Genomic DNA, 23,876 nt, shown 5'->3' on the forward strand with positions numbered 1-23,876 from the left:
CTAGATCCTGGGGTTCGGTGTCACGGGCACGGCCAAGCATCGCCGGCGGGGGCCCCGCGTGGCCTCGGACCAGACTCCGAGCTGGCAGGCTCAAAGCCGTCACGTGGTGAACACACTCAAATACCTTCTAAATATCATCGATTGGACTTTGTTAGAAGGGTATGTGCTAGAGGTGTAGAAACAGCAATATATAAAATCCAGGTAACCATGTAATGAGATCGATTTCCTTATAATTATACGGAGGATGTCTTCTCTGGCTAAAACAATAAATCACACAAAGAAAAATCTGCTATGCACCATCTCTAAGAAGCACATTTAGGGGCCCCTGGGTGGCACAGCGGTTAAACGTCTGCCTCCGGCTCAGGGCGTGATCCCGGCGTTATGGGATCGAGCCCCACATCAGGCTCCTCCACTAGGAGCCTGCTTCTTCCTCTCCCACTCCCCCTGCTGTGTTCCCTCTCTCGCTGGCTGTCTCTATCTCTGTCGAATAAATAAATAAAATCTTAAAAAAAAAAAAAGAAGCCCATTTAAACTAAGACACACATAAAGGTTGAAAATACCAGATTCCTTTAAAATGCAGGGGCAAATGCTCACAGAAGTGCGGGCGTCACTGTCACAGCGTCTGAAGGGCTGAGAGCCGGACACCGTTCGGAGGGGGTCCCGGAGATGCCAAAGGAAGCCCGGGGTGCAGGGCCACGGCTCGCACCCCGACCGTCAGGTCCCCAGATGCCCCGACAGAGGAGACATGCCAGATTCTGTGACGACTTTGTGTGTCTGATGAAGCAGACCTGAGTCAGAATTCTCCAGAGAACACACTTGCCTCTGCTGACAGAGAAATGGAAAAGAAAATGAAAAAGAGCACGGGCTCTCGGGATTGCAGCTCAGGGAGTACGGCCTCCGGGGTGACCAGAACATCCCGCGCACAAGGAAGGGGTGTTTACGACAACGACACGTGGTTTAGATGAAGAACAGAAGAGAAAAGAACCGCTAATTTGGGGCTGACGGGCGGAGCTGCTCCTGATTACTATCTTATTGGTTATTTTATTGGCGATCGCAAACAAAACTATCCCTGCTACGTATTAATTTACTGTCCTAAGTTACTGTAATTTACTCTGGCCTGTTCGGGAGCTCATTAGTCAGAAAGGAAAATGCCGTCTGTGGGTCAAGAAATTTCCCGCAGTCCCTCACCTCCTTTGCACGGGCCGCCCACCCCCAGAGGGAGAAGGGACTGTGGGAGGTCGCCCTGCACAGATGCCCCCCACACACGGGAAAAGGGTTGGAAACCCGATCGCCTGGTAGCCCGGTGGCTGCATTCCCTGAGCACCCGCCGTGGACAGAGCAGGCGTGCGTCCCTCTGGAAGAGCAGGACGGTGGTCGGAACAGAACACCCTTGGTTGCTGGCCCCTTGCTGAAGGAACCGTGCCGGCTGGCAGCTGCCCACCTGGACCGTGCACCCCCGGGCTTCACCACCCTCTGCGCTGCACCCCACGCCCCCGGTGGTCCCCAGGCCAGCGTGATGGTCTCCCTCAGGTTTCTCCGAGACCAAGCAACAAGCCGGCCCAGCTGCTCTCTCAGCTCTGCCCCCAGCGGCTTGTCAGCACGTCCAGGCTCAGGCTCCAGGATGTGGAGACCACCCAGGGCGGCCGGGGTGCCCAAACCTGCCCCTGGGGCCAAGGACTGCCTGTGCTTTCCCAGGGCTCTCTGACCACCTGCCTCAGGCCTTCTGCTCAGAGCCCTCCCGCCAGGGCCCCTTCTGACCATCTGGCCTCGGGGAGCACTCCCTGTTCCCGACAGCCACCCCGTCAGCCTCAAGCCCAGTGGCCCCAGGCCTGTTTAGTCGAGCCAGGAGGGGAGGTCAGGGGTCAAATGCAAAATAAACCACCTGTGGGACTGATAGACAAGGGATGGCCAAGAGGTGTCTTTCCTGAAATGTCCTAGAACTGAGGGTTTATCCACTCAGGCCAAGGTGGCCAAGTCCTTTTCCCAAATTGTCCCCCTGGCCACCTCCGTGGAGTCTAACTCCCACTCAAGGCTCCCTGTGCCCCCGAGGGGAGGGAGCTACGCCCACCCAGGTAGCAGCCCTCAGCTGGGCTGGGCGAGTCCAGGAATGCCTTGGAGCCCCCACCCCTCCGGACGGCCTTGAGGTGACCCTTCAGCCAGGAGAGCCAGGGCTGCATGCCAGGGCCCCACGACCCTCCCCTGAGAAAGGCTGGAGGTCAGAAGGGCGGCCTTCAAGGATCCCCATGTTTGCACTCAGAGCCCAGGGCCATCTCAGCCTGTCCTGCCCCCCACACCACCCCGGGCCCGGGGAGAGGCCTGGTCAGCCCGAGGGTGCCCTCAACTCCCCTCTCCCCAGTCAATGCGCCTCTCTTTCTGATGTAACAAAAAGTACCATTTATTCTTAAAGAACATGGTTCTCCCTGTTGCCTGGAGTACATGTCCATCGCAGACATTTTGGAGGACAATGAAAAAGTACAAGAAACTGCAAAAACCCGTAGTTCCCTGCCTCACAGTTAATTTCTGACGGCATTTCACATCTTTCTAGCTTTTCTGGAAATATATGTTTGTGTGTTTGTTTATTTATGCATTTTTATGTGTGTGTGTGTTTTCAAAATGAAATTGGGGCGGGGCGCCAGGGTGGCCCTGTCCGTGGAGTGCCTGCTCTTGATTTAGACTCAGGTCATGATCTTGGGGTCGTGGGATCAAGTCCCACGTTGGGCTCCACGCTCAGTGAGGGGTCTGCCCGAGAGTCTCTGTCTCCTCCTCCCTCTGCCTCTGCCCCTCCTCCCACTCCTGCTCTCTTCCTCTCTCACGAATGAATGAATGAATGAATGAATGAAATGAAATGGCCTGAAATCGGGCCAGTGCTGTCTGCACGGTCTGGGTCTGGCCCCTGGGGCTGCCGACCCCAGCACCACCGCTGGACACACCCTGGCTTCCACACCAGATACTCGTGCATCGTTCTTGCAGCCGATGTCGGGACCCTGTTTCTCCCCAGACGTGGGTGGTGCAAGAGGTGCCTCTCCAAGTCATGGCCGGTGGGTCTCTGGTGAAGTCTCCAGCCCCCTCCCCCTCCAGCGGCATGCCCTGGGGCCCTCCCCGTGGACCCCCCCTCAAGGAGACCCTGGAGAAGGTCTGTGTCTGTGGTCCCCAACTAAGGAGTTTCCCTTTGTCAGAACCGCTCATCCAGAGATGCTTCTCACAACCTCCCTTGTCTTCCCACGGGGCTCGTGGGGGAGGGGGGCTCCCGAGAAGGGCTTTGGGTCCAAAGGAGCCGCTGTCCCTCATCCTGGCCCGAGGACCTCGGGGACACTGGCCCTGCCCTGCCTTCTGGTTACTTTGGGGTTAGAGTCTCCCCAGGGAAGTGTCCTAATTCTGGGGTAATTCTAGGAATCGGAGGCCAGCAGCTGAAGGGGGAGGATGGGGTGCAGATGTGGGGGTTCCTTGAGCGGGTCTGGGGACTCAGGGCTGGCAGAGACTCTGAAAGGCTCTGATCAGCATGTGTTTGGAAATCCCCGCATTATCTAATCCCACATGCTGGTCCTGCCGGACTTCCTGGGGTTGGGTGTGGGTTAGGGCAAGTGTCCCCGGACTGCCCCTGCTCAGCCCTCCACAAAAGTCAGCCAAGTAAACAGCCGATTAGAGGGAGGGTCCATGGTGTTGGAACAGAGCAGTTAAAGACACCAACAAATACTGAGGACATCAAAAGAGATGCTGTGCTGTCAGAGGGCCGTGACTTGCAGGGTGAGGGTCCCAAGGTGCAGGTCTGATCGCCCCGCTCTGCACCACCTACACCCTGGCAGGGCTCACGGAGGGCTCCCTCGGGGTCTGGGGGCACAGGGGAAGGCTGGGCTGGCTCAGGGCTGGGCCGGACTCGCACTCCCGCCTTCCCCAGGGGCCCGTGCCTGCCTCCTGTAGCCCCCACACCCCACAGGTCAGGCCGGGAGTGGTGGGGTGAATGCTCACTCCTGCACGCCCAGCTGCCCCCAGTCTGGGACAGGATGCCCGCGCTGAGCTCAGAGGGACTGGAACAAGGGGCATCTTGCTATTTGGGGACCAGCTGGAGGCCAAGCAGGGGGCAACAGCTGGACAGGGTAGGGGGCCCTTTGTGCCCTGAGAACAGCAGGATTGACTTGACCTTCCCACAGTGGTGGAGACCACAGCCCAGAGTGGGGGAGGGGCTGAGGAGATGGGGGAGGGGGGGTCCTTGCGGGGCACAGGATGGTCAGAGCCACAAGCGGGCCTCTCACAAGATGGCCCAGGAACTCCCTCAGGGCACACAGGGGACGGAGCCCACCAACCCTGTCATTGCCGCCCATGGCAAGAATTGCGATCCCTATGCACGTAAGTACCAGAAGGTTCCCTCCAGTGCTGGCATCACAGGTGATTTGGGGCGTTCTTACCTATGCTTTGTAAATGTTCTATAATGAACACCTTGTCTTAACTGGGGGGAGACAGTGTTTTAATTCCTAAAATCACCCGAGGGTGGCCAGCTGGTACTGGTGAGCCCGCCCCTCCTCCGCACCCCTTCCAGGCAGAGCCGCCGCCCCAGCTCCATTCCTGGCGCCACCTCAGGGGAGGAACATCCCTTCCCCAGAAGGGAAGGACGTGGGGAAGTCAGGATCTCGTCCCTGGTCCAGTCGGCTGTGGCCCAGCTGTGGCTGTGTGGGTGTCTGCCCGAGGCCCAGCCGTGGCCCGACCTGGACAGTGAGGCCCTTCAGGGTCTCCCATCCGGGACCCGCGGCCGCTGATGGGGCCCCAAACACCTGCGCTCACCCTTCCCTTGGATCGCACGCATCTGAAGGGCTCACAGCAGGGGGGGGGGGACCCAGGGAGGGGAGAGGACAGACGTGTGAGGCCTCGTCCTGCAGCGCACACGCATTCCCTAAAGCAGCAACAAAAACGCCCCCAAATTTAGTAAGAAATGTGAACTGGTTATACAAATTATGTCATAATCTGAAGAAAATAAAAGAGGATTCAGATAAACAGAAAAGTGTAGCTTGGCCTTGGCTGGAAGGATCCATATTAAAAACAGGATATTTCCAGGGTCCCTGGGTGGCTCAGTGGGTTAAGCATCTGCCTTCGGCTTGGGTCATATCTCAGGGTCCTGGGATCAAGTCCCACATGGGGCTCCCTGCTCAGCAGGGAGCCTGCTTCTCCCTCTCCCTCTCCCTCTCCCCCTGTTGTGCTCTCTCTCTCTCTCAAATAAATAAAAATCTTTTAAAAAAATGTGAGTCTTTCTAAAATGAAACTATAAAAACGAAAAAATCTCATGGGGGCTCAGAACAAAAATAAACAGATGTTTGAGAAAAGAGATTTCAGAAGAAAAACAACACGCCGAGTTGTGGATTCCACCAGAAGCAGAAACAGTATGCGAGTCAAGAATTTACAATCAGTCTTATATTTTATAACTTCAGGATTTTCTAAAGCAGGTACATTAGATTACGTTACATGAACGAGAGCAAGACGACGAAGAACGAAGCAACAATCTTGGGTAAGAAGAAGAAGGGGACAGAGAGCAGCCCAGGGGTGCTGAGGGGTGAGGCAGCCATTGATAAAAGTGAGGTATCGGGGCGCCTGGGTGGCTCAGTCGGTGAAGCGTCTGCCTTCCGCTCAGGATGTGATCCCAGGGCCCGGGGATCGAGCCCCAGGGCGGGCTTCCTGCTCGGCAGCTCAGAACATCTGCTGACCTGTGTTTTCAGTTCGATACGAAATCATAACTGAAACCACGAATTCCAGGAAACCAAAGAAAGAAAATGAAACCCCACATATCGTATGATGCGGCAGAAGTTGTGATCCGAGGAAATGGAGGGGATAGGACATCCTACAGAGAAGGAGAAAGGGGAAAACGAAGGAGCCGAGTGCCGGTCTGCAAGCCAGATCACAGGACTGTATGAAAATGGAGAGGATACGGGGGTGTCTGGGGGGCTCAGTCCGTTGAGCGTCTGACTCTTGATCTCAGCTCAGGTCGTGATCTCAGGGTCGTGAGTTCCAGCCTGGCATTGGGCTCTGGAGCCTGCTGGGCATGGAGCCTGCTTGAAAAATTAATAAATAAAAATATTTTAAAAGGAGAAATGGGAAGGATACACACGTGGGATATGTGTGAGTGTTTGTACACACACAGAACGTTTCTGGAAAGTCGTGAGGACGTGTCCACAAGCATCACCTCTGGAAAACGAAGCAAGAGTCGCCATGAGACACACCAGCTCCTTGCATTGTTCCTTCCTGGAACGTTTGAGTGGTTTTGTAAGGTTTCTGTACTTCCAAAGTAAACAAACTTGTTTCACTTTCAAGATGCGTAAGTGCTTTACCTGGGTACACGTTTACACCCAGCTCCCCAGGCAGCTCATCGCAGCCCTCAGCTGACGCTCAAGGTCCCTCACCGTGTGGGACCCTCCTTCCCTCCCACCGGAACAGGCCCATGCCTCCGGGACTTGGCGGCCTCCAGCCGCTACCCAGGAGCCCCTGCTGAGTTGAGGGACCCCGGGCAATGCTGGATGTGATGGGAAGGAAGGGCTGACTTGGGAGGTGGCCTCAGGGACAAGCCCCTCCTCCAGGCCCAGGAGCAGTGCTGGGGGGTTTGCGGGAGCAGGCGCAGAAGACTGGGCAGGGGCATTTAGGTCCCAGGCTGGGGGGTCATTTGTGGGGCCTCCCTCAAGAGCTTCGTTGGCCTCCAGGTCGGGGCAGGGGCTTCTGGCCTCTGTACCCCTCCATGGAGGTGCCATCTGCCTGTGAGGATGACCAGCCCTGAGCTTTCTCTGCCCACCAGGCAAAGGTTACTCCTTCGGAACATATCCCTGGCCCAGGTGTAAGCTCCCAGGACAGGGACTGTCTGCAGGCCAGATGCACACACCAGCCCCTCTGTGAGGAGGAAGCTGTCGCTCGCGGAGTTTGAGCGCATTGGTCAGTGGCAATGAGTGGATGAAGGGCCAGCGACCACCTCTGGGTCTGTATTCGCTGAAGCTGGCCCCAGGCTGGCCGGCCTCAGAAAGCTGGGCCAGGGTCCAGGACAGCACAAAGAACAAACACCTGGACACCAGCAAAACTTCCGCATGCACCTCTGTTCCCACTTCCAAGACTTACGGAGAAACTTTATCTTAGTGATTCTTGGAATAACCACCAAAACCATGTGTAGGGGAGAAATGAACAAATCCCCACTTCCAAAGGTTCTCTTTGGGACTGACCTCACACAGGTGCACCTCCGGGACACCTGAGCTTGCCCAGGTTGAGTCTCCCCACCCGCAGCAGGACCCTCAGTGGGGAGAAGCTGGAGGAGGGCCTCCTTCTGGCCGAGGGCTAATAAAGAGCAGTTTGACCTTCTAACGGTGAGCCCCGCTCCTGCTCATTCCTGCCTGCAGCGCCAGGACTACCTCCAGCTGTAGTCTGGACCCCATTTGCATTTGAGACAACTCAGCCCTCACAGGCTCCTGCGGGTTCTCCGCGGGCACAGCTGGCCCCGCCCCGCGGGTGCGCCCATGCGCAGAGGGGCGGGGCACACGGGCGAGGACTGGCGGGGTCCCCTGGTCCGTGCGGGGAAGCGAGCCCACCCGCTCCGAAGGAGCATCTGGTCAGCTTTCTTGGAAAGACGCCCGCTGCTGTTTTCCTGTTTTCTTTAGAAGGAACATGTAGGGAAGTGTTTTTAAATAAAGATATAACAACTACCAAGAAAGTCAGCCATTTCTGTGAATTCAGGGCAGTTCCTAAGACTCGAGTGACTTCCCCGAACTCGGGGTTTCCTTCCTGTATCCAGGACCTGGGTGCGGATTCTGCACCCTCGTTCCCGCAGCCTCCTCCCCTGGCTCCGCCCCCGCAGCGCCAGACTTTCCTCTCCGCGCGCCGCGCAAAGACGAGCGGCAGCAGCCAGTGGCCTGGAGCAGCGGCGCGCAGGGAGCCGGGGCGCAGGTGAGGGCGCGCTCTCGGAGAGCGGGGACGCGGGAAAGGGGCGCACGAGCCGGGGACGTGGCGGGGGTTCCACGGTCGAAGGGCTCCGTGCACTGGGGATGGAGACCCCGGAGCGCTGGGCTGACCCTCCCCCGCAGACGTGCGGCCCCGAGTGCCCCGCCGGAGTCGGTGGGCCAGGGAGTGGGGGGCGAACGGTGCGCGCCGCGGGGAGAGGAGGGGGGACAGGGGCCGCAGGTCTCAATGGGGACCTGCCTCTCCGCCGGGCACACACAGGCTGGGCTCTTGAGAGGGCAGGGAGGTGGCATCTCGGGCTCCCGCAGACTCACACTTACGTGTGTGCGCTCCCATTCGTGGGCTCACACACCCGTGATACACTCACTCATACACACCGGTACAACAGAACCGAGCGGCCTGCGACTTCCGACCCGGGAAGGGATACTGTGCCTGGGGAGCAGGGAGAGGAGCCTGCTTCCCCGAGAGAAGTTCTTAGCTGCCCTTTTCACGCTCCTGTCGCCGTTCGGTTTGGCAGCCGTCGTCTCGGAGTGTAATAACATCCCCACTGCTGGTTAATGATCTGCCTCAGGAAAACCGCTCTCCGGGCCTGTGGGTAGAGAAGCCAGAGCTCCTGGGAAGCCCTCCCGTCCCCCAGGATTGTGACAGTGGGGGTGGGGGCGGATGTGCTTTTGGCCCCAGGGGCCAGGGGTGGGGGCTCACAGGGCTGGCAGTGGGGAAGAGAGTTCTTGGAGCAGGCGGCTGGTGAGCCCAGGGGGTGACTGCCAGGCAGAGGGGAGACGGGAAGTACTTGCCCACCCAGCACCCAGGCCTGGAGGACTTTACTGCCCAGCTGGGGACCCCTCCCAGTCCCAGCAGCAGGGACCATGACGCCACCGGGCTGGGGCGTTCCCTCCACTGCAGCTCAGGTGGGGGGCCACAGCTTTGCAGGGTGCAGCTGTCTCTGGGAGGTGGTCACCTCCCTTACCGTGCTGGTGAGAGGCTGGCCAGCTCAGCCTCGTGCACAGGCTTTTGGTGTAAAGCCTGAAGCCCCTGCCGCAGGGGAGAAAGTGGCACCAGCCACTCCACGGCGCTGTGGGAGTGGAGGACCGCCACGCACCCGGCTGGCCTGAGCCAGGCTTCCGCAAGACTGGCTCTCTCAGTTTTCCCTTTTCCCAAACCAGGACAAGCTGCTGGCAGCAGCCTGCACTTTCCAGATCATGTCACTGACTCCCAAGTGTGACTCGCCCCAGAACCCGTGAGTTATCCTTGGTCAGGGACCCACAAACGCCAGCTGTATCGCTCCCATCCCGGTAGCCAGACGCTGGTCCTGGGGTGATAATTGGAGAGAAAACTGCACTGGCGTTTCGTTTCGCCCTCCAGCTTGCGGCCCGCACTCGGCCCTCCCGCTCCGCATCACGCTTCTGTCTTCTTGCCTGTCCCTTTCCCCGTCATGTCACGGTCTCCCTCCCTCTGGTTTTTCTCTCCGTTGCTGTGTTGCGGGCAAGTGAGAGGGTTCAGGCATGGGGAGTGGAGCCGCCACAGTTAAAAACATTTGATTTTGAAAAATGAATCATTCTTCACATGTATGTCCCCAGTATTGCTCAGAACACGTACGACAAGTCTGACACTCAAGTGTGACTGGGCGTCTGTATTGTGCCTGCGAAGCCCAGAGAGGCTGGTTCACCGGAGTGAATTTTCTCCTGATAAATTCCCCCGGAACAACCGAACACCTGGGCTTGGCTGCTCTTGAATCTGACGCTGGACGACCACAGAGGGTTGGGTAGGCCAGGGGCTGGCAGCAGGTGGACACGGCCACCACTGGGCAGGAGGAGCTTGGCTCAGTACCTGCAGCTGCCCTCAGGGGCCTCCAGGACCCAGTCACTGAGGTCTGGAGGCCCAGCTGGCCTCCCCAGCAGTGAGTGTTGCTGGCCAGGGGTCCGGCTCTCGTGCTGGGTAAGGGCTGATATCCAGAGATGGCCAGGACCGGGCTCTGCTTCTCACACACAAATGAACGGACAGAGCCGGCACGCCAGGGGCAGGAGTTAGAGATAGCATTCCTGGGACGTCTGCTGCCTTGGGCTCCGTGCCCAGAGAGTGGCCGCCTGTGACTCGTGGCCGGAAGCGTGGAGTCCCTGGAAGCACATCCAGACTGGACTCAGACGGCCTCCCGACCTCCCAGTAAAGATGGGATTCCCAGAGCTGGGCGCAGGAATCCAGGAGAGGTAGGACAGTGCCGTGAACAGCGAGGGCGAACCCCGCCTGGCTCCCTGCCCTGCCCTCTGATCTCTGGACTGTTCCAAGGGCACCAGCTAAGCCGGGGACTGTCCTCACAGATAAGCCTGGCATTCAACATTGCATCCATGCCTCTGGCCAGCTGAGATCTATGCCCAGGTCCAAAGGGAGGACCACTAGTCCATGGTAAAAGCCAGGTGGAGCCCAAGACAGCTGAGGGAGCCCAGAAGGGCTCAGGGTGACAGGATGTACAAGAGGACATTGGAAGTTTCCTAATCTCCAGTCCATATCCCCCATCTCTAGTCCGGATCCCCCTCTCTAGTCCGGACCCCCTCTCTAGTCCGGATCCCCCTCTCTAGTCCGGACCCCCTCTCTAGTCCGGATCCCCCATCTCTAGTCCGGATCCCCCTCTCTAGTCCGGATCCCCCTCTCTAGTCTGGATCCCCCATCTCTAGTCCACATCCCCCTCTCTAGTCCGGATCCCCCTCTCTAGTCCAGATCCCCCATCTCTAGTCCGGATCCCCCATCTCTAGTCCGGATCCCCCTCTCTAGTCCGGATCCCCCTCTCTAGTCCGGATACCCCATCTCTAGTCCGGATCGCCCTCTCTAGTCCGGATCCCCCTCTCTAGTCCGGACCCCCCTCTCTAGTCCACATCCTCCATCTCTAGTCCGGATCCCCCTCTCTAGTCCAGATCCCCCATCTCTAGTCCAGATCCCCTTCTCTAGTCCAGATCCCCCATCTTTAGGCTGGATCCCCCTCTCTAGTCCACATCCCCCTCTCTAGTCCGGATCCCCCTCTCTAGTCCGGATCCCCCTCTCTAGTCCACATCCCCCATCTCTAATCCGGATCCCCCATCTCTAGTCCGGACCACCCTCTCTAGTCCACATCCTCCATCTCTAGTCCACATCCTCCATCTCTAGTCCGGATCCCCCTCTCTAGTCCGGATCCCCCATCTCTAGTCTGGATCCCCCTCTCTAGTTCAGATCCCCCATCTCTAGTCCAGATCCCCTTCTCTAGTCCGGATCCCCCATCTTTAGGCTGGATCTCCCTCTCTAGTCCAGTTCCTTTTCTTTTTAACTTTTTTTTTTTTTTAAATAGGCTCCACACCCAATGTGGGGCTTGAACTCATGGCCCTGAGATTGCATGCTCTACTGACTGCCACCTAGCGCCACAGGGGCTGTGATGGAGGACGTGGCCCCAGCCCAAGGTGGGCACAGTTTGGAGGTGAAAAGGGGTGCAACCCAGGTGTCCCCTTAGCCTAAGTCTGGAACCAAGGATTTCACAAAGAGGCAGGACCTCTCCCACATAAGGAGTGTGAAGAGCGACTGATAGATGCCTGTGGGTGAGGGGAGGGCCATCCAGAGCCTGGGGGAAGGTTTAAAGGAGGAGGGGGCTTTGAGCAGCGGGAAGAGAAGCCTGGAGCCCCAGCCAGTGCCCATCCCGAGCGCACGCCCTCAGTGGGCACCAACTCCAGCCTCGCCTGGACGACACAGCAGAAGATGGCCGGGGGCCAACTTTACAGACATTGCACCCCCACAGGAGGGTGCCGGGGGCGGTAGGGAGCCCGTGACACTTCCTGGCTTGTCTTGTAGCCAAGAAAACGTACATATAAATATGTATAAATATATGTATGTTAGAGAAGCATGCATGTAAATGGCACACCTAACAATCCCTACAGATGTATTTTCTTAAGGTGGGGCTAGAGTAGATACTAAGATTTTAAAAATTAGTCAGTGTAAAATAATTGTTAGGATTGGGGGACACATGGTGTGTTAGAAACTGCAGAGGCTGGGAGCCGGTGAGGCTGGCGAGGCCTGGGAGGCTGGCGGGGCCTGGTTGCGGGAGGTCACCATCTCCCACGCCCCGCAGCCTCATGTGACGAGGCAAGGCGGCCTGCCTCTCGCTTTCCTTTTGCTCGTCAACACACCCACGCCCTCTCAAAGGCCAGTGGGAGAGGTCAGCGCGTGCGATGGAAACACACCTTCACGGAGGTGACCATGTCGCCTGGTCCAAGGGAGGACCAGAGGGGAGGCCCTGATAGGGAGGCCGCTCGGGTCCACAGGGACTGAGCCCCTGAGGGAACCACAGAGAGGGTGTGCGTGCCTGTGTGCACCTGTGTGTGCAGGGGTGCAGCGGTGGGGCAGGGGCTCAGGGAGCCGGCGTGAGATCACAGAAGACCCTGGCTCTGCGTGGAGTGAGGCCCTGGTGCGGGTTGTCAAATAGCCCGTTCATGTATTTATTCTCCGTCAACATCCCAGAAAGTTTCCTTGGAACTTGAAACATGACTCCAAGTTTACTGAGAAGGGTAAATACCCAGCAGCAGTCAGGACAATGTGTGAAGGGGGAGGTTTCAAGGGAAGGGCCTGCTTCCGAATCCTGCAGACCCGGGGTACCGCCTGCCTTTCCTGCTGAGTCCTGAGGTCGCACCGGACGAGTGGGGGAAATACGTGCACGTCTGGACAGAGGGCACAGCCCACATCCACTGGGCATTCCGTGCACACCAGGGCACCGACGGGAGGCCCTGCTGCTTCTTCAGGGCCCAGGACGTGGGGCTGGCCGCCCCAGTGGCGTTCTGTTCCCGCGTGAATCCTGCACACCACGCTGGGGACACCAGCCCGCTGGCTCGGGTATGCCTTCACCGATCCATGCAGGGCTGGAGCCTGGGTCAGCGGGCTGTGTGTGTTCTCTCACCTCTGGCCGGAGGAAAGCTTGGCCTGCCTCCTCCCACCCCAAGACCGGGGCACCCTGACCCACATCGGAGCGCCAGGGCAGCGTGGGCACCAAAGGCTGTGCTGAGGTTGGCCAGTGGCAGCAGAGAAGAGACAGGCGCTCCAATGGCCAAGAGGCAAAGCTGGTGTCTCCTCTGGAGACCACTGGGTGGGAAGCCCTGGCCCCCGTCACAGGAGGGCGACCCTGGGAAGCTCAGGGAAGACTTGACGGAACTGCAAAGGCCCCTGCGGACTGTTCTCGAGGCAGGAGAACAGAAACACTGCGGGGCCTGCCTAGGGCCTCCTCCACGGCCGGGCCAGAGGCGAGACGCCACAGACAGGGCTGGTACTCAGCTCGCACCATGACCCACGGCTCTGTGGTAGCTCGCGCACGACCCCAGCTCGGTGGTAGGGCAGCGTCCACGCAGAGCTCTCCCTCAGGCTGACACGAAGCGCTCTGGCCACGGGACTGGGAGGGGCCACCGGGATCAGCAAGATGCCTGTGGGCCACTGGGCGCCATTTTGTGTCTTCCCATTGAAGAAGATTTGTGTCAGGGAGTGAAAGAAAGAAAAAAAGGTGTGTCTTCCAATTCAAGAAGTTATTTTGTAATAATGTTTGGGAAAAACTGAGCAGATCTTGTCTGAGGTGCCAGGAAAATCCCAGCACAGGAAGTTTCGACTCCTTTTTCTAGAACCTTCCATCCATGTAAGCAACATTCAGTGGTAATGAGCTGCTCGTGCCTGATCTTGGTGATTGCTGACAGGCACTGAAACCAGCAAGGCTGCCACTGGATTGCATCCAGCTGTGAAGTCTCCACGTCTTTCATTATTCAGAGCAGACTCACTGCAGCAGGATCTGGGCAGCTGTCCCTCTTCCTCATCAGCAAATTCTGGTTCTGTGATTAACGATCTCATCTAATAGGCTTCATGGCTGTGCGCAGGGAGACCCGTGAAAGGCAGGCACGGAGCAGCCACAGCTTCTGCGGGGGAGGGCATCCTTCCCGAGGCTCTTTCTACCTCAACTTCTCTCTGTTGCTCTTACAAATGGGTGCACATGTAATGAGAAGATGAGAAACTGTCCTTGCCTTACGTTAGAACTACAAACAAGTTTAGAAAAATCAAGCAAAGGGGTGCCTGGGGGCTCAGTCAGTTGAGCGACCGACCCATATCTCAGCTCAGATCTTGATCTCAGGGTCGTGAGTTCAAGCCCCGAGTTGGGCTCCATGTGGGGCATACAGCCTACTTTAAAAAAAAGGGAAGAAAATCAAGCAAAGGGAGGAGGCGGGACAGCAGCCCCAACCCCCACCCCAGGCCCTCCTGGAACGTGACCACGCCTGGTGAGGCCTGCGTGACTCAGCTCGCACATCTTCCAGGGCTGGGCCTGGCAGGATTGCAAAGAGAGGTCCGCCCACCAGAAACAGCCCCTGTACCCTGTTTAACCACCAGAAACCACTGAAACAGGGGCGCCTGGGGGGCTCAGTCGGTTTAGTGACAGACTCTTGATTTTGGCTCAGGTCATGACCTCAGGGTCGTGGGACCGAGCCCCAACTGTGGCTCCACGCTCAGCATGAAGTCTGCTTCTCTCTCTCGCTCTCTCCCTCTGCCCCTTCCCCTGCCCATGTGCGCACACTCACTCTCTCTCTCTCTCAAATAAAATCTTGAAAAAGAAAGAAAGAAAGAAAGAAAGAAAGAAAGAAAGAAAAAGAAAAGAAACGAAACTACTGAATTAAGCTTCTCTGTGTTTTAGGAATGAACAGAGGGGCAAAAGCAGTGGAAAGCCAGGGAGTGATTCCCAGGGGCTCGGGAAGGGGAGTGTGCTGGGTGCACGTCAGAGTCCAGGCAGAGCTGGCATGAGCCTCCCGGGCGCCGAGTGCTGGCCTGGCCTGCTCCAGGCCTAGGGACGCCACCCGAGGACCACAGCGAGCTGCTCTGGGCACCGGGCGCTGTTACATTCAGCAGATATCCATCCACGGATGGACAATGGCCCGGTGGGTGGACAGCAGCTGCCTCTAACTTACGAAACTTAGGGATACAGCTGCTAGAACATTCCTAAGATATCAGGCACATTTAGCACATTGGCCAAAACCCTCGGTCACGGGGACTCAGGGTCTGTGTCCCGGGAGAAGGGCACATACCCACACAGGGGCCACTCAGCTCAGCACAGATTCTCGCCCCCAGGAGCCCAGAGCACCAGGACCTGCGGGCAGGGGGCTTTGTTGTCTCGGGCACACCACACCCTGTATGCAACCCACCCCAGGACCCTAGAACCCCTTGTGGATTGAGTGAGAAGGAAAGCCTCCATCCACCAGCCTGGCCGTCTGTCTGTCTGTTAGTCCTTATCTGTCTCTGTGGAGGACAAGCCAGCTCGGGCCAGCCCTGGGCCCGTGGGCACAGCCTGTGCAGGGTCCTCTCCCCGCCCGCCCGGAGCCCCACGGGCTATGCCATCAGGAGGCCCGGAGTGCAGGACATGGTTTGCGTTTAACATTCTTGAAACTCTCTTCCTATCTCAAATCAGGTATTTCTTTCAAAAGCTGTTATCTAGCCATTTTTCTTTTGTCCTGAGGTTGTGCAAGGCCGGGTGGGCCCTCCTCTCTCACGGCTCCAAGGCCCCCAGATCAGTGGGTTTTTACGTAAGACCCTGCCAGGAAACCCGCCAAGGAACCTCGGGGAAGACAGGCCCGCCTGCTCAGGCCCCCGGGGGTCTGGGGAGCTCCATGCAGCAGCACAGAATGGGGGTGCTCTGTGGCCCTGGTGGGGCTGGGATCAGTCCTCCCAGTGCGATTCCCCTTCCTGGGGTCAGGGCTGGGCCTGGTCACCAGTGGCCCCGAGTGCCTAGACGCCATTAAGTTCAAAGTTCCCTCTGCTCCTGGCCCCTGTGCCCCATTGTCCCCAAACAGCTGAATTCAAAACCAGAGTCGCAACCATAGAACATTCTGGAAAAGAGAAAACTATGGAGACACGAGGAAGACCAGAGGTTGCCGGGGGCCGGGGGAAGGGGATGAACAGGTGGAGCCCAGGGTTTTAGGACAGCTCTGTTGGGGGCATAATGATGGATGCATTTGTCCCAACCGGCCTTGCGTTCAACACACGAGCGAGCCCTGAAGCATGCGAAGTACGGACTTCAGGCAAGAACCGCGTGTCCGTACCGGCTCACGGATCGTGACGAGTGCGCCATGACCACGCTAACACGGGTCGACTCTGCACTTTCTGCCCGATTTTTCTGTAAATCTAAAATGCTCAAAGACAAACCAGAAGTCTATTATTATTATTTCTTTTTTTTTTTTAAAGATTTTATTTATTTATTCGACAGAGATAGAGACAGCCAGCGAGAGAGGGAACACAAGCAGGGGGAGTGGGAGAGGAAGAAACAGGCTCATAGCAGAGGAGCCTGATGTGGGGCTCGATCCCATAACGCCAGGATCACGCCCTGAGCCGAAGGCAGACGCTTAACCGCTGTGCCACCCAGGCGCCCCTATTGTTATTATTTCTTAATCAGAAGGTCAACAAATGGTCTGGCAAGCCATTTTTTAAAACTTTTACTTTTTTATTTTTATTTTTTAAGGGTATAATATACTCTTGCAGGGCGACATTGTCTTTATTATAATTCTCAGCTGTAGCTCTTCCACTTAGAAACGAGAAACCATCTTTTCAGTAAATTGTTACTCCCTCCTCTTTTCCCAGCTTAGGGATAGTTTGAAAAAGGCGTAATTTGTACAGTTGTTAGGAAATTAAACTTACATTGATACATAATTCAAGTGTTTATAAAGCACTCGAAACTGTAGCTTATATGTATGCGACTTCTGAAATACAATGACACTTTTAACAATATTTTTGTTCTTTAAAAATATTCTACATACATGCATAAGATCAAAACAATGCTTTCTTTTTTGGGAAATTTCCTGTACGCGGTAAGAAAAAAGCAACCATAGCAAGGTTTCCGCGTCCAGAGGACTGGGTGCCGCCTACTGTTCCATTCCTGTAACTACTAACCTTACAGATCAAAAATCGCTTTTGAAACCCACGTTCTAAAACCTGCCTTTTGGAAACGCTTCGGTGCTGCTACCTGTAAGTGGCCAATTCAGGTCATGCGAAGAACGTACATGATATCAAAAGTGGTACAAAATAGCCACATGCTACCTGGATATGAAAACCAGACCTCACCGTTTTTTACCTCAAATGCAGGGTTCCGCCTCCCTTAACTTGTATGGAAATCTCAAGGGAACACGGAGGTAACTGGAAGATACAGAAAGTCGCCATACGGTTGACGGGCTAGTCAAAGTCGGGCTTGATCCGAATCCTTAACGAGCGTAGAGCCACTGGTGCGTTCGGAGCGTTGGTTCACTCACGGGAAGCGGTCGGAAAGGCGGTCATGCGCTGTCCCCTCTTTTAAAAACAGTACGTGTTTCACCCACTAGCTCCAATACATCAAAAGAACAAAGGGGCGTAACTTCTCACGTAAGAGAATTCAGCATTCCCAGTTTTTAAAGAAACACCTTAGAAACAAATCTGTCCGCTTCAACAAGTTGCACTCGTGCTAGTGACATTGTAATCTTCTTTAACGGGTCACGGCCCAAATCCAAATTGTTGGGAACAGTCCTCAGACAAACTGGAACATAAAGTGTTGAATTCAATTTCGGTGTCACTGATGTCTTCATCACCATCCCCAACCGACGGCATCGAACGGAATCGACATTCATCTCCAAGGCCGAATGGATCGGTTTCCGTGGTTCTAGAGCGATCTGGAAGCTCGCCGTATGCCCTCGACTTCCAGCTCCGTCTGCATTGTAGTTTAAAGTTACATCGGCTTTATTGTCTTGGTCACCCCGGAGACCGACCAATATAATGTCTGAAGTATTTTCCCAAACCGTTTTCTCGATTTCCTCTGATGTGACCTAAGCTCTTGACACCAGGTACAGAGAAGGTGCGGGAGAGGCAGGGCGGGAGCTCTGGCATCCAGGCGCAGTGGTCAGGGAGGAGCTCAGGACCCCTGCCCGCCCCTGGCCAGCCTGCAGCCCGGGAGACCTCTGACCCTGTGGCTTTCCTTTCTCCAGGGACTGTCCCAAGAACCAATGAGGAGGACACAGGACCCCTGAGGCCCGCCTCCCTGTCCTGCTGGCCATGCTGATCTTGACGTTCCCCCTCCTGCTTCCCCAGATGCTCTGGGCCGTCCTCCTGGCCACCTCCCTGAGTGCTCAGAATGGAGGTAAGTCCCAGGATCCCACCCTGTCTGCTGGAGGGCCCAGCGAGGGGGTGGGGAAGGGTGAGGCAGGGGTGGGAAGAGCAGATCCACGTCAGGCCCAGGTGGGACCCAGGCCCCAGGTAGTGATCATGACCCTGAGGTGAGAGGGTGGTCCAGCATCCCTGGGCCACGATGGGATGAGCCAAGTCCCCCCGTAGATGGCAGACAGGGGGTGCCCACTCCAGCGCCCAGTGGTGACGGTCAGAACACGTATGGGGATGGCTAAGAGCATGGCCAGGTTCCAAGGGAGAGAGGGTCCTGGCCAGTTAGTGACAAGTGCTGCGGCCAGAGGAGGGGCAGCAGGACAAATCCGAGGATTCTCGGTCCCCGCTCTGGTCCCCACTCCATCGTTGGGCCAGCAGCTCCAGCATCACTGGGGCACTTGTCAGACATGCGGACTCTCAGGACTTGCTGGGCCCTGCAGAATCAGGATCAGTCCCGGGCACACGGCTCTAGGTCGGGGCCGTGCCGTGGAACCACCCGAGGGGCTCCTCAAAGATGCGGGTCCCCAGGCACACCCCACACCGGTAGAATGCAATCACAGGCAGAGGGAGCTTCGAAACTACTCCAGCAGTTCCTGGGCGCGGTCAGGGTGGGGCACCCCCAGGCTGGATCATTAGCACATCTGGGATTGGCAGGAAACCCGCGAGCCACAGAGGCCCCTCCTCCTGGGAGCCCGCGGCCCCTCCCAGGGCACTGGACAGATGACGGCAGCCCTGGCCGGCCCTCCCGTGTTCCCGCTCTCTGCCAGACTCGGACAGCCCCGAGTCAGCCCCCTGTGTGGGCGTGGGGGCAGCCTCCTGCCACCAGGATGGGGAGCTCCGTCCCAGCCTGGGGGCCCGCCACCCACAGCCCCTCTGTAGGTGGGGCACGGGGTGCTTTAGGGTCGTTTGAATTTTTATGACAGGTGTGTGTTCATACAGCACTTTGACAATGTTGTAAAGATGCAGAGAATGCATTTTGTTTTGTTTTTTTTAATTTAAATTCAATTAGTTAACATATAGTGTATTATTGGTTTCAGAGGTAGAGGTCATCAGTCATATACAACACCCAGTGCTCATTACATCACACGCCCTCCTTAATGCCCATCACTCAGTTGCCCCATCTCCCACCCCCTCCAGCAACCCTCAGTTTGTTTCCTATGATGAAGAGTCTCTTATGGTTTGTCTCCCTCTCTGATTTTGTCTTATTTTTCTCTCTCTTCCCCTATGATCCTCTGTCTTGTTTCTTAAATCCGCACATGAGTGAGATCATATGATAATTGTCTTTCTGACTTATTTCACTGAGCACAATCCCCTCTAGTTCCATCCACGTCCGAGCTTTCATGTGTTTTGACGGCTGAGTACTAGTCCATCGCGTATAGACCACGTCTGCAGAGAATGCATTCTAAAACCCTTCCTCAGAACAAACACAGTGGCCGGGGGGACAGTGGGGAGATTCTGGGCAGGTTCCTGCCGCAGACTCGCATGTGGAGGTCTTACATCCACGGAGCCCTGACCGGCCCCGCGGTAGCCCCCTTCCAGAACAGTTTCCTGCTGGCGCCCACGGCCTCCCTGAACCGAGCGGTCTCTCTCCACTCTGCTGCCCACTGGCTGAGCCGCCCTGGTACAGACTTGTGACTGCGGCCTGGGAGGGGCCCCCTGTCCCCGAACACTCCGGGTTTGCTCAGGCCTGTGCCTGCCTTGCAGAACTTCCACCTCACACCCTCTCTCTCGTGGGCACCCAAGGCCCCTGGCACATGGCCACACGTGGCATCTGCCATGCTGTGTCGACTTGGTGAAATGTGGGCTCAGCCAGCACACGGTGTGCCCAGAGCTCGTGTCGCTGTCTGGCGTCTGTCCAGCTGTGTCCAGTCCGCGGTGGAAACTGCTGCAGCAGGACAGGAGGACATCGGGGCCGGCTCGCTCATGTCGCCTGGGGCACCCACTGCCGTGTGCCGGCGCCCCAGGGTCCCCATCAGTCAGAGCTCGCCCCGGTTGTGCAGCGAGGCTGGCGATGGGTGAATTTGCTCCAGGACTCGGCCTCCCAAGATGGTGGGTCCGGTTCCACAGCCGACAGGGGAGGTGGAGGTGGGGGTCCGTGCTCGTTGCCTCTGACGTTGGCGGGGTCGGTGTCCTGCAGGAGCCGCAGACCTGCCCTGTGGAGCTGAGTGTGCACGCCTGGCCCAGGACCCTGGGGACGGTGAGGCGGCTGCAGGCCTGGCCTCAACGCCCCAACACACACGTGAGTGGGCCGAGCAGCCCCCCAGAATCCACCTGCAAGGAAGGGCGTCTGGGGGATGTGCCCAGGCACCGGGACGCCATACCGGCCGCACGTGGGGACACACGCATGCGCACGCACAGCCTCCCTGCTTCTATTTCTGTGTTGTTTTCCCCCTTGAGGCGCACGTGCTGATCTGTCTGACCAGCTCACTGCCTTCTCCACCGCCCTGGCCGGGCCGTGTGTCCCTGGGGTCTCGCCTCGTCACCGTCCCTCCCTCGGCCCCCGGGAGGGTGGCCAGTGAACGTCCTGAGGCCCAGCCATGACCCGGGTGTGACCTGTCCCCTGCACACAGAATGGGACAACCCCACCTGCACCAGAGGAGTGGTGTCCGTGTCCAGAGGGCAGCGCGCCGTGATGGCCTGCAACATCTCCAACCCCTTGCTCAGCGTGGCCATCTACCGGAGTGCCCACGGGGAGGCCTTCGAGCCCGTCTTCAGCGTGCGGCCCCCGGGCTGCTTCTGCCGGGAAGGGTGGCAGCTCCAGGTGCAGGGAGGCATGGCCCAGCTGGTGATCGAAGACGCGAACCACACGCAGGCGGGGTGCTACAAGTGGTACCTGCAGGGTCTGCAGAGGAATATCGAAGTCACCACGCTGAACGTTTCAGGTGAGGGGCGGCGTCTTCATGCCTCCGCCCCACCCCAGGCGCTTTCCTATGTGGGAGGGGCGGGGGGAGCAATTCTCTGCCCCCCAGAAGTGCCCAGAGCCCCGGGGTTGGGGCCCAGAGAGGGCAGGCCTGGGTTCCAGCAAAGCAGAGTGAAACAAGACAGGCCTCCGCTCCTCCAAGGCCCTGCGCCACAAGGGGGCCCAGTCTGGGGGGTTGCCCTGTCCAGGGAGGAGGCGAGGCCCGTGCACCTCTCTCCCACTCACCAGCTGTGGGGCGGGGTTCCACCTGCAATGCCAGTGCTCCCTGAGGCCCCGACGGAGCTTGGTCTGCCCCCGAAGGTCCCGCCTTCCTGCACTCACCCGGAGGCCCCATGACCCCTCAGCTTCTCCAGCTGGCCCCACCCCCCAGCCTTGCCCTGGACACTGTCCACCTGAAGAGCCCAGCGGTCCCCCCAGACCAGGGCATCCCCTCCGACCAATCCACGCCTGCTGACCCCTTTCCACTGCCCTCACGTGAGCAGTTCCTCACTTCCCTCCATTTGGAGTAGAGCTCACTGTCCCCCCGCCCCAGGACACGGCTCAAACCCACAGGGCACCGCACCCCCCCACCCGGTTCCAATCCAGTCTCGGTCACCCTGAGCTGTGGCATGGCTGAGAATGGTGCCCCCAGCCTGGCCAGGCCCGGGGAAGGGACCCAGAGAGCCTTTGTGGGCTCCTGGTACCCTGGTCTCATCTGATACCTGGGGCTGGGGGGCTGCATCAGGGGCAGAGTCCCAAGACCTGAAGGAGGGAGGACGTCTGCTCGTCACATATCCCTGCGGTAGGTGTTTTTACCCTACACCCAGGTACCCCCCGGAAGCCCCCTCAGGTCCCCCAGGCTGTCCCCCTCCTCCGTGCCAGCACCCCTGTCCATCCTGCACAGCCCACCCCCTGCTCCCTGCGCGTGGGCGTGATGTCTCCCTCAAGGGTGCGCTCAAGGCAGGCAGTGCCTCCTCATGGGTGAACAAGTGGTGTCCCCCACCCTGCTTCCCACAGGCCCAGAGATGCTATGCCCGCCCGAGGCCGCGGACCAGTTCAAGGTGGTCCTTGCGGTCATCGGCGTCACGGTCGGCCTCATTTTCCTGGTAGTCGGCGTGTCGGTCTGCACCAAAGGCACAGCTCTCCTGCCCTATTCTCTCCAGAAGTGCTCAGGACCCCAGGTCTGAGGCCCTGCACCTAGTCTGTGGGCTGGGGGGGGGGGTCATCCCGGGCCCAGAGAGCACACACGCCTCCCTCAGAGGACCCCCCTGGGCTGTGGCAGGTGCCTCCCTCCCAGTCAGGCCCACGGGAGCCCCAAAGCACTCATTTGTCCCAGGACACCCTGGAGGCAGCACAGAGAGGCTGGACTTCCTGCTCCTTCCAGGAGACCTAGGATGTGTGGCCCGGTGGGCGTGTCTGCGTGTGTGTGTGTGTGTGTGTGTGTGTGTGTGTGTGTGTGCGCGCGCACGTGACCTGAGTGCGCACACAGATTCCAGCACGGCTCTCATCCCTCCCTCCCTCCTTAGAAGAGCTGGTTCTGAGCTGGAGGACAGAGGGCCTAGGAGGAGGGTGATGAGCGGGCCTGAAACCCAGAACCAACCCCAGGAGCCCTGCCCCATTCTGAGGCCACCAGCACCCATCCTCGCCCCCCAGGAGTGGAGCCCGGCGTGTCCCACCTCCACCTGGTTGACAGATGCCCATGAACCACACAGGGTGGCAGACAGAAGCAGGCCCCTGTCCCTGCCTGCTGGCACAGGGACCTGCTCAGCGCTTCAGCCAAGGGGCGAGCTCCCTTTCCACGAAGAGGGGGGAGGAGCGGAAGGAGAGGGCAGGACCCAGGCTGGCAGCTGCTTTTCCTGGGACTTCCCTCCCACCCCTACCCCAGCCCCCCACCCTGGGCAGCGGCTGGTTGCTCACCACCTCAGCCTTCCGCAGCTGTCTCAGCTCCCCCACCCTCTCCCCTCACTGGACTCTGTGGTCAAAAATAGGAAAATTTCAGGGGTGCCTGGGTGGCTCAGTGGTTTAGTATCTGCCTTCAGCTCAGGTCATGATCTCGAAAGTCCTGGGATTGAGCCCCATGTTGGGCTCCCCGCTCAGCAGGGAGTCTGCTTGTCCCTCTGCCTCTCCCCCTGGCTTATGCTCTCTCTCTCTCTCAAATAAATAAATAATCTTTTTTTTTAAAGGAGAAATCTCAAGTTCCAAAACGTTTGACCTCCAAGAACCTGTCCCTTCTCTGCCCCATCAGGGCTTCCAGCCTCAGGTGCAGAAGGGACACGCTGCTGTACCCGTGGAGATGCCTCAGCTTGGGTCTTAAGTTGACCTTGGGCACACTCCTATCTTTAGCCCTGAGCAAGAACAAGTTTGCGGTCCCTCCTGTCAGCAGTCCTGGCGTGAAGCTGTGGGGGATGGAGGCTTGAGGTGGAGTGCCGGACCCACCTCCACCACGAGGGGGAGCGGTAAGGAGGCAGGCAGGTGGCACCTGGCAGTCAGGTGTCCACACAACCCTCCCCACCCCCGGCCTCCCAGCCCCAGGGCTCCCTTCCCCCGCCTGCCCAGCTGCCGCCCCTTCCCCATCCCAAACCCCTTTTGTCAGATGTCTTCATAATCACAACTGTGTAACGCCATGGAGTGCATTCTTAAGAGGGACACAGGTTTTTTTCTAAAGTACACATTCAGGGGATGCCTGGGGGGCTCAGTCGGTTAAGTGCCAGACTCTTGAGCTCAGCTCAGATCTTGATCTGGGTCATGAGTTCAAGCCCCACGTGGCTCCACGCTGGGCATGCAGCCTACCTAAAAAATGAATGAATAAAGTACACATTCAGTGCTCTGAAAATCCATAACCCTAATCCCTACGATGAATAAAATATATCAACCAAGAAACCATCGAATAACCTGAGAAATACATATTTTTTAAGTG

General features: G+C 57.9%; 1 protein-coding gene across 5 annotated transcripts; it reads left to right on the forward strand.

Moving 5' to 3' along the window:
• The first annotated feature begins 7,796 nt into the window (after positions 1-7,796).
• On the forward strand, positions 7,797-23,839 carry SECTM1 (secreted and transmembrane 1). Of its 5 annotated transcripts, none has more exons than XM_044378768.3 (8): positions 7,837-7,902; positions 9,078-9,151; positions 17,889-18,040; positions 20,198-20,299; positions 20,631-20,942; positions 21,705-21,761; positions 21,977-22,140; positions 23,143-23,839. In XM_044378768.3, exons 3-8 carry the CDS (start codon positions 17,956-17,958, stop codon positions 23,374-23,376), a joined length of 954 nt encoding a protein of 317 aa, XP_044234703.1. In that variant the 5' UTR covers positions 7,837-7,902; positions 9,078-9,151; positions 17,889-17,955; the 3' UTR covers positions 23,377-23,839. The 5 variants fall into 5 exon arrangements, with proteins under 5 accessions (XP_026339608.1, XP_026339605.1, XP_044234704.1 ...); XM_048211729.2 differs by having other exon boundaries at positions 7,847-7,902; positions 22,486-23,839; XM_026483823.4 differs by lacking the exon at positions 9,078-9,151 and having other exon boundaries at positions 7,797-7,902; positions 22,486-23,839.
• The last annotated feature ends 37 nt before the right edge of the window (positions 23,840-23,876 follow it).

The sequence above is a fragment of the Ursus arctos genome, unplaced genomic scaffold (assembly GCF_023065955.2).
Source record: "Ursus arctos isolate Adak ecotype North America unplaced genomic scaffold, UrsArc2.0 scaffold_24, whole genome shotgun sequence".
Lineage (NCBI taxonomy): Eukaryota > Metazoa > Chordata > Mammalia > Carnivora > Ursidae > Ursus > Ursus arctos.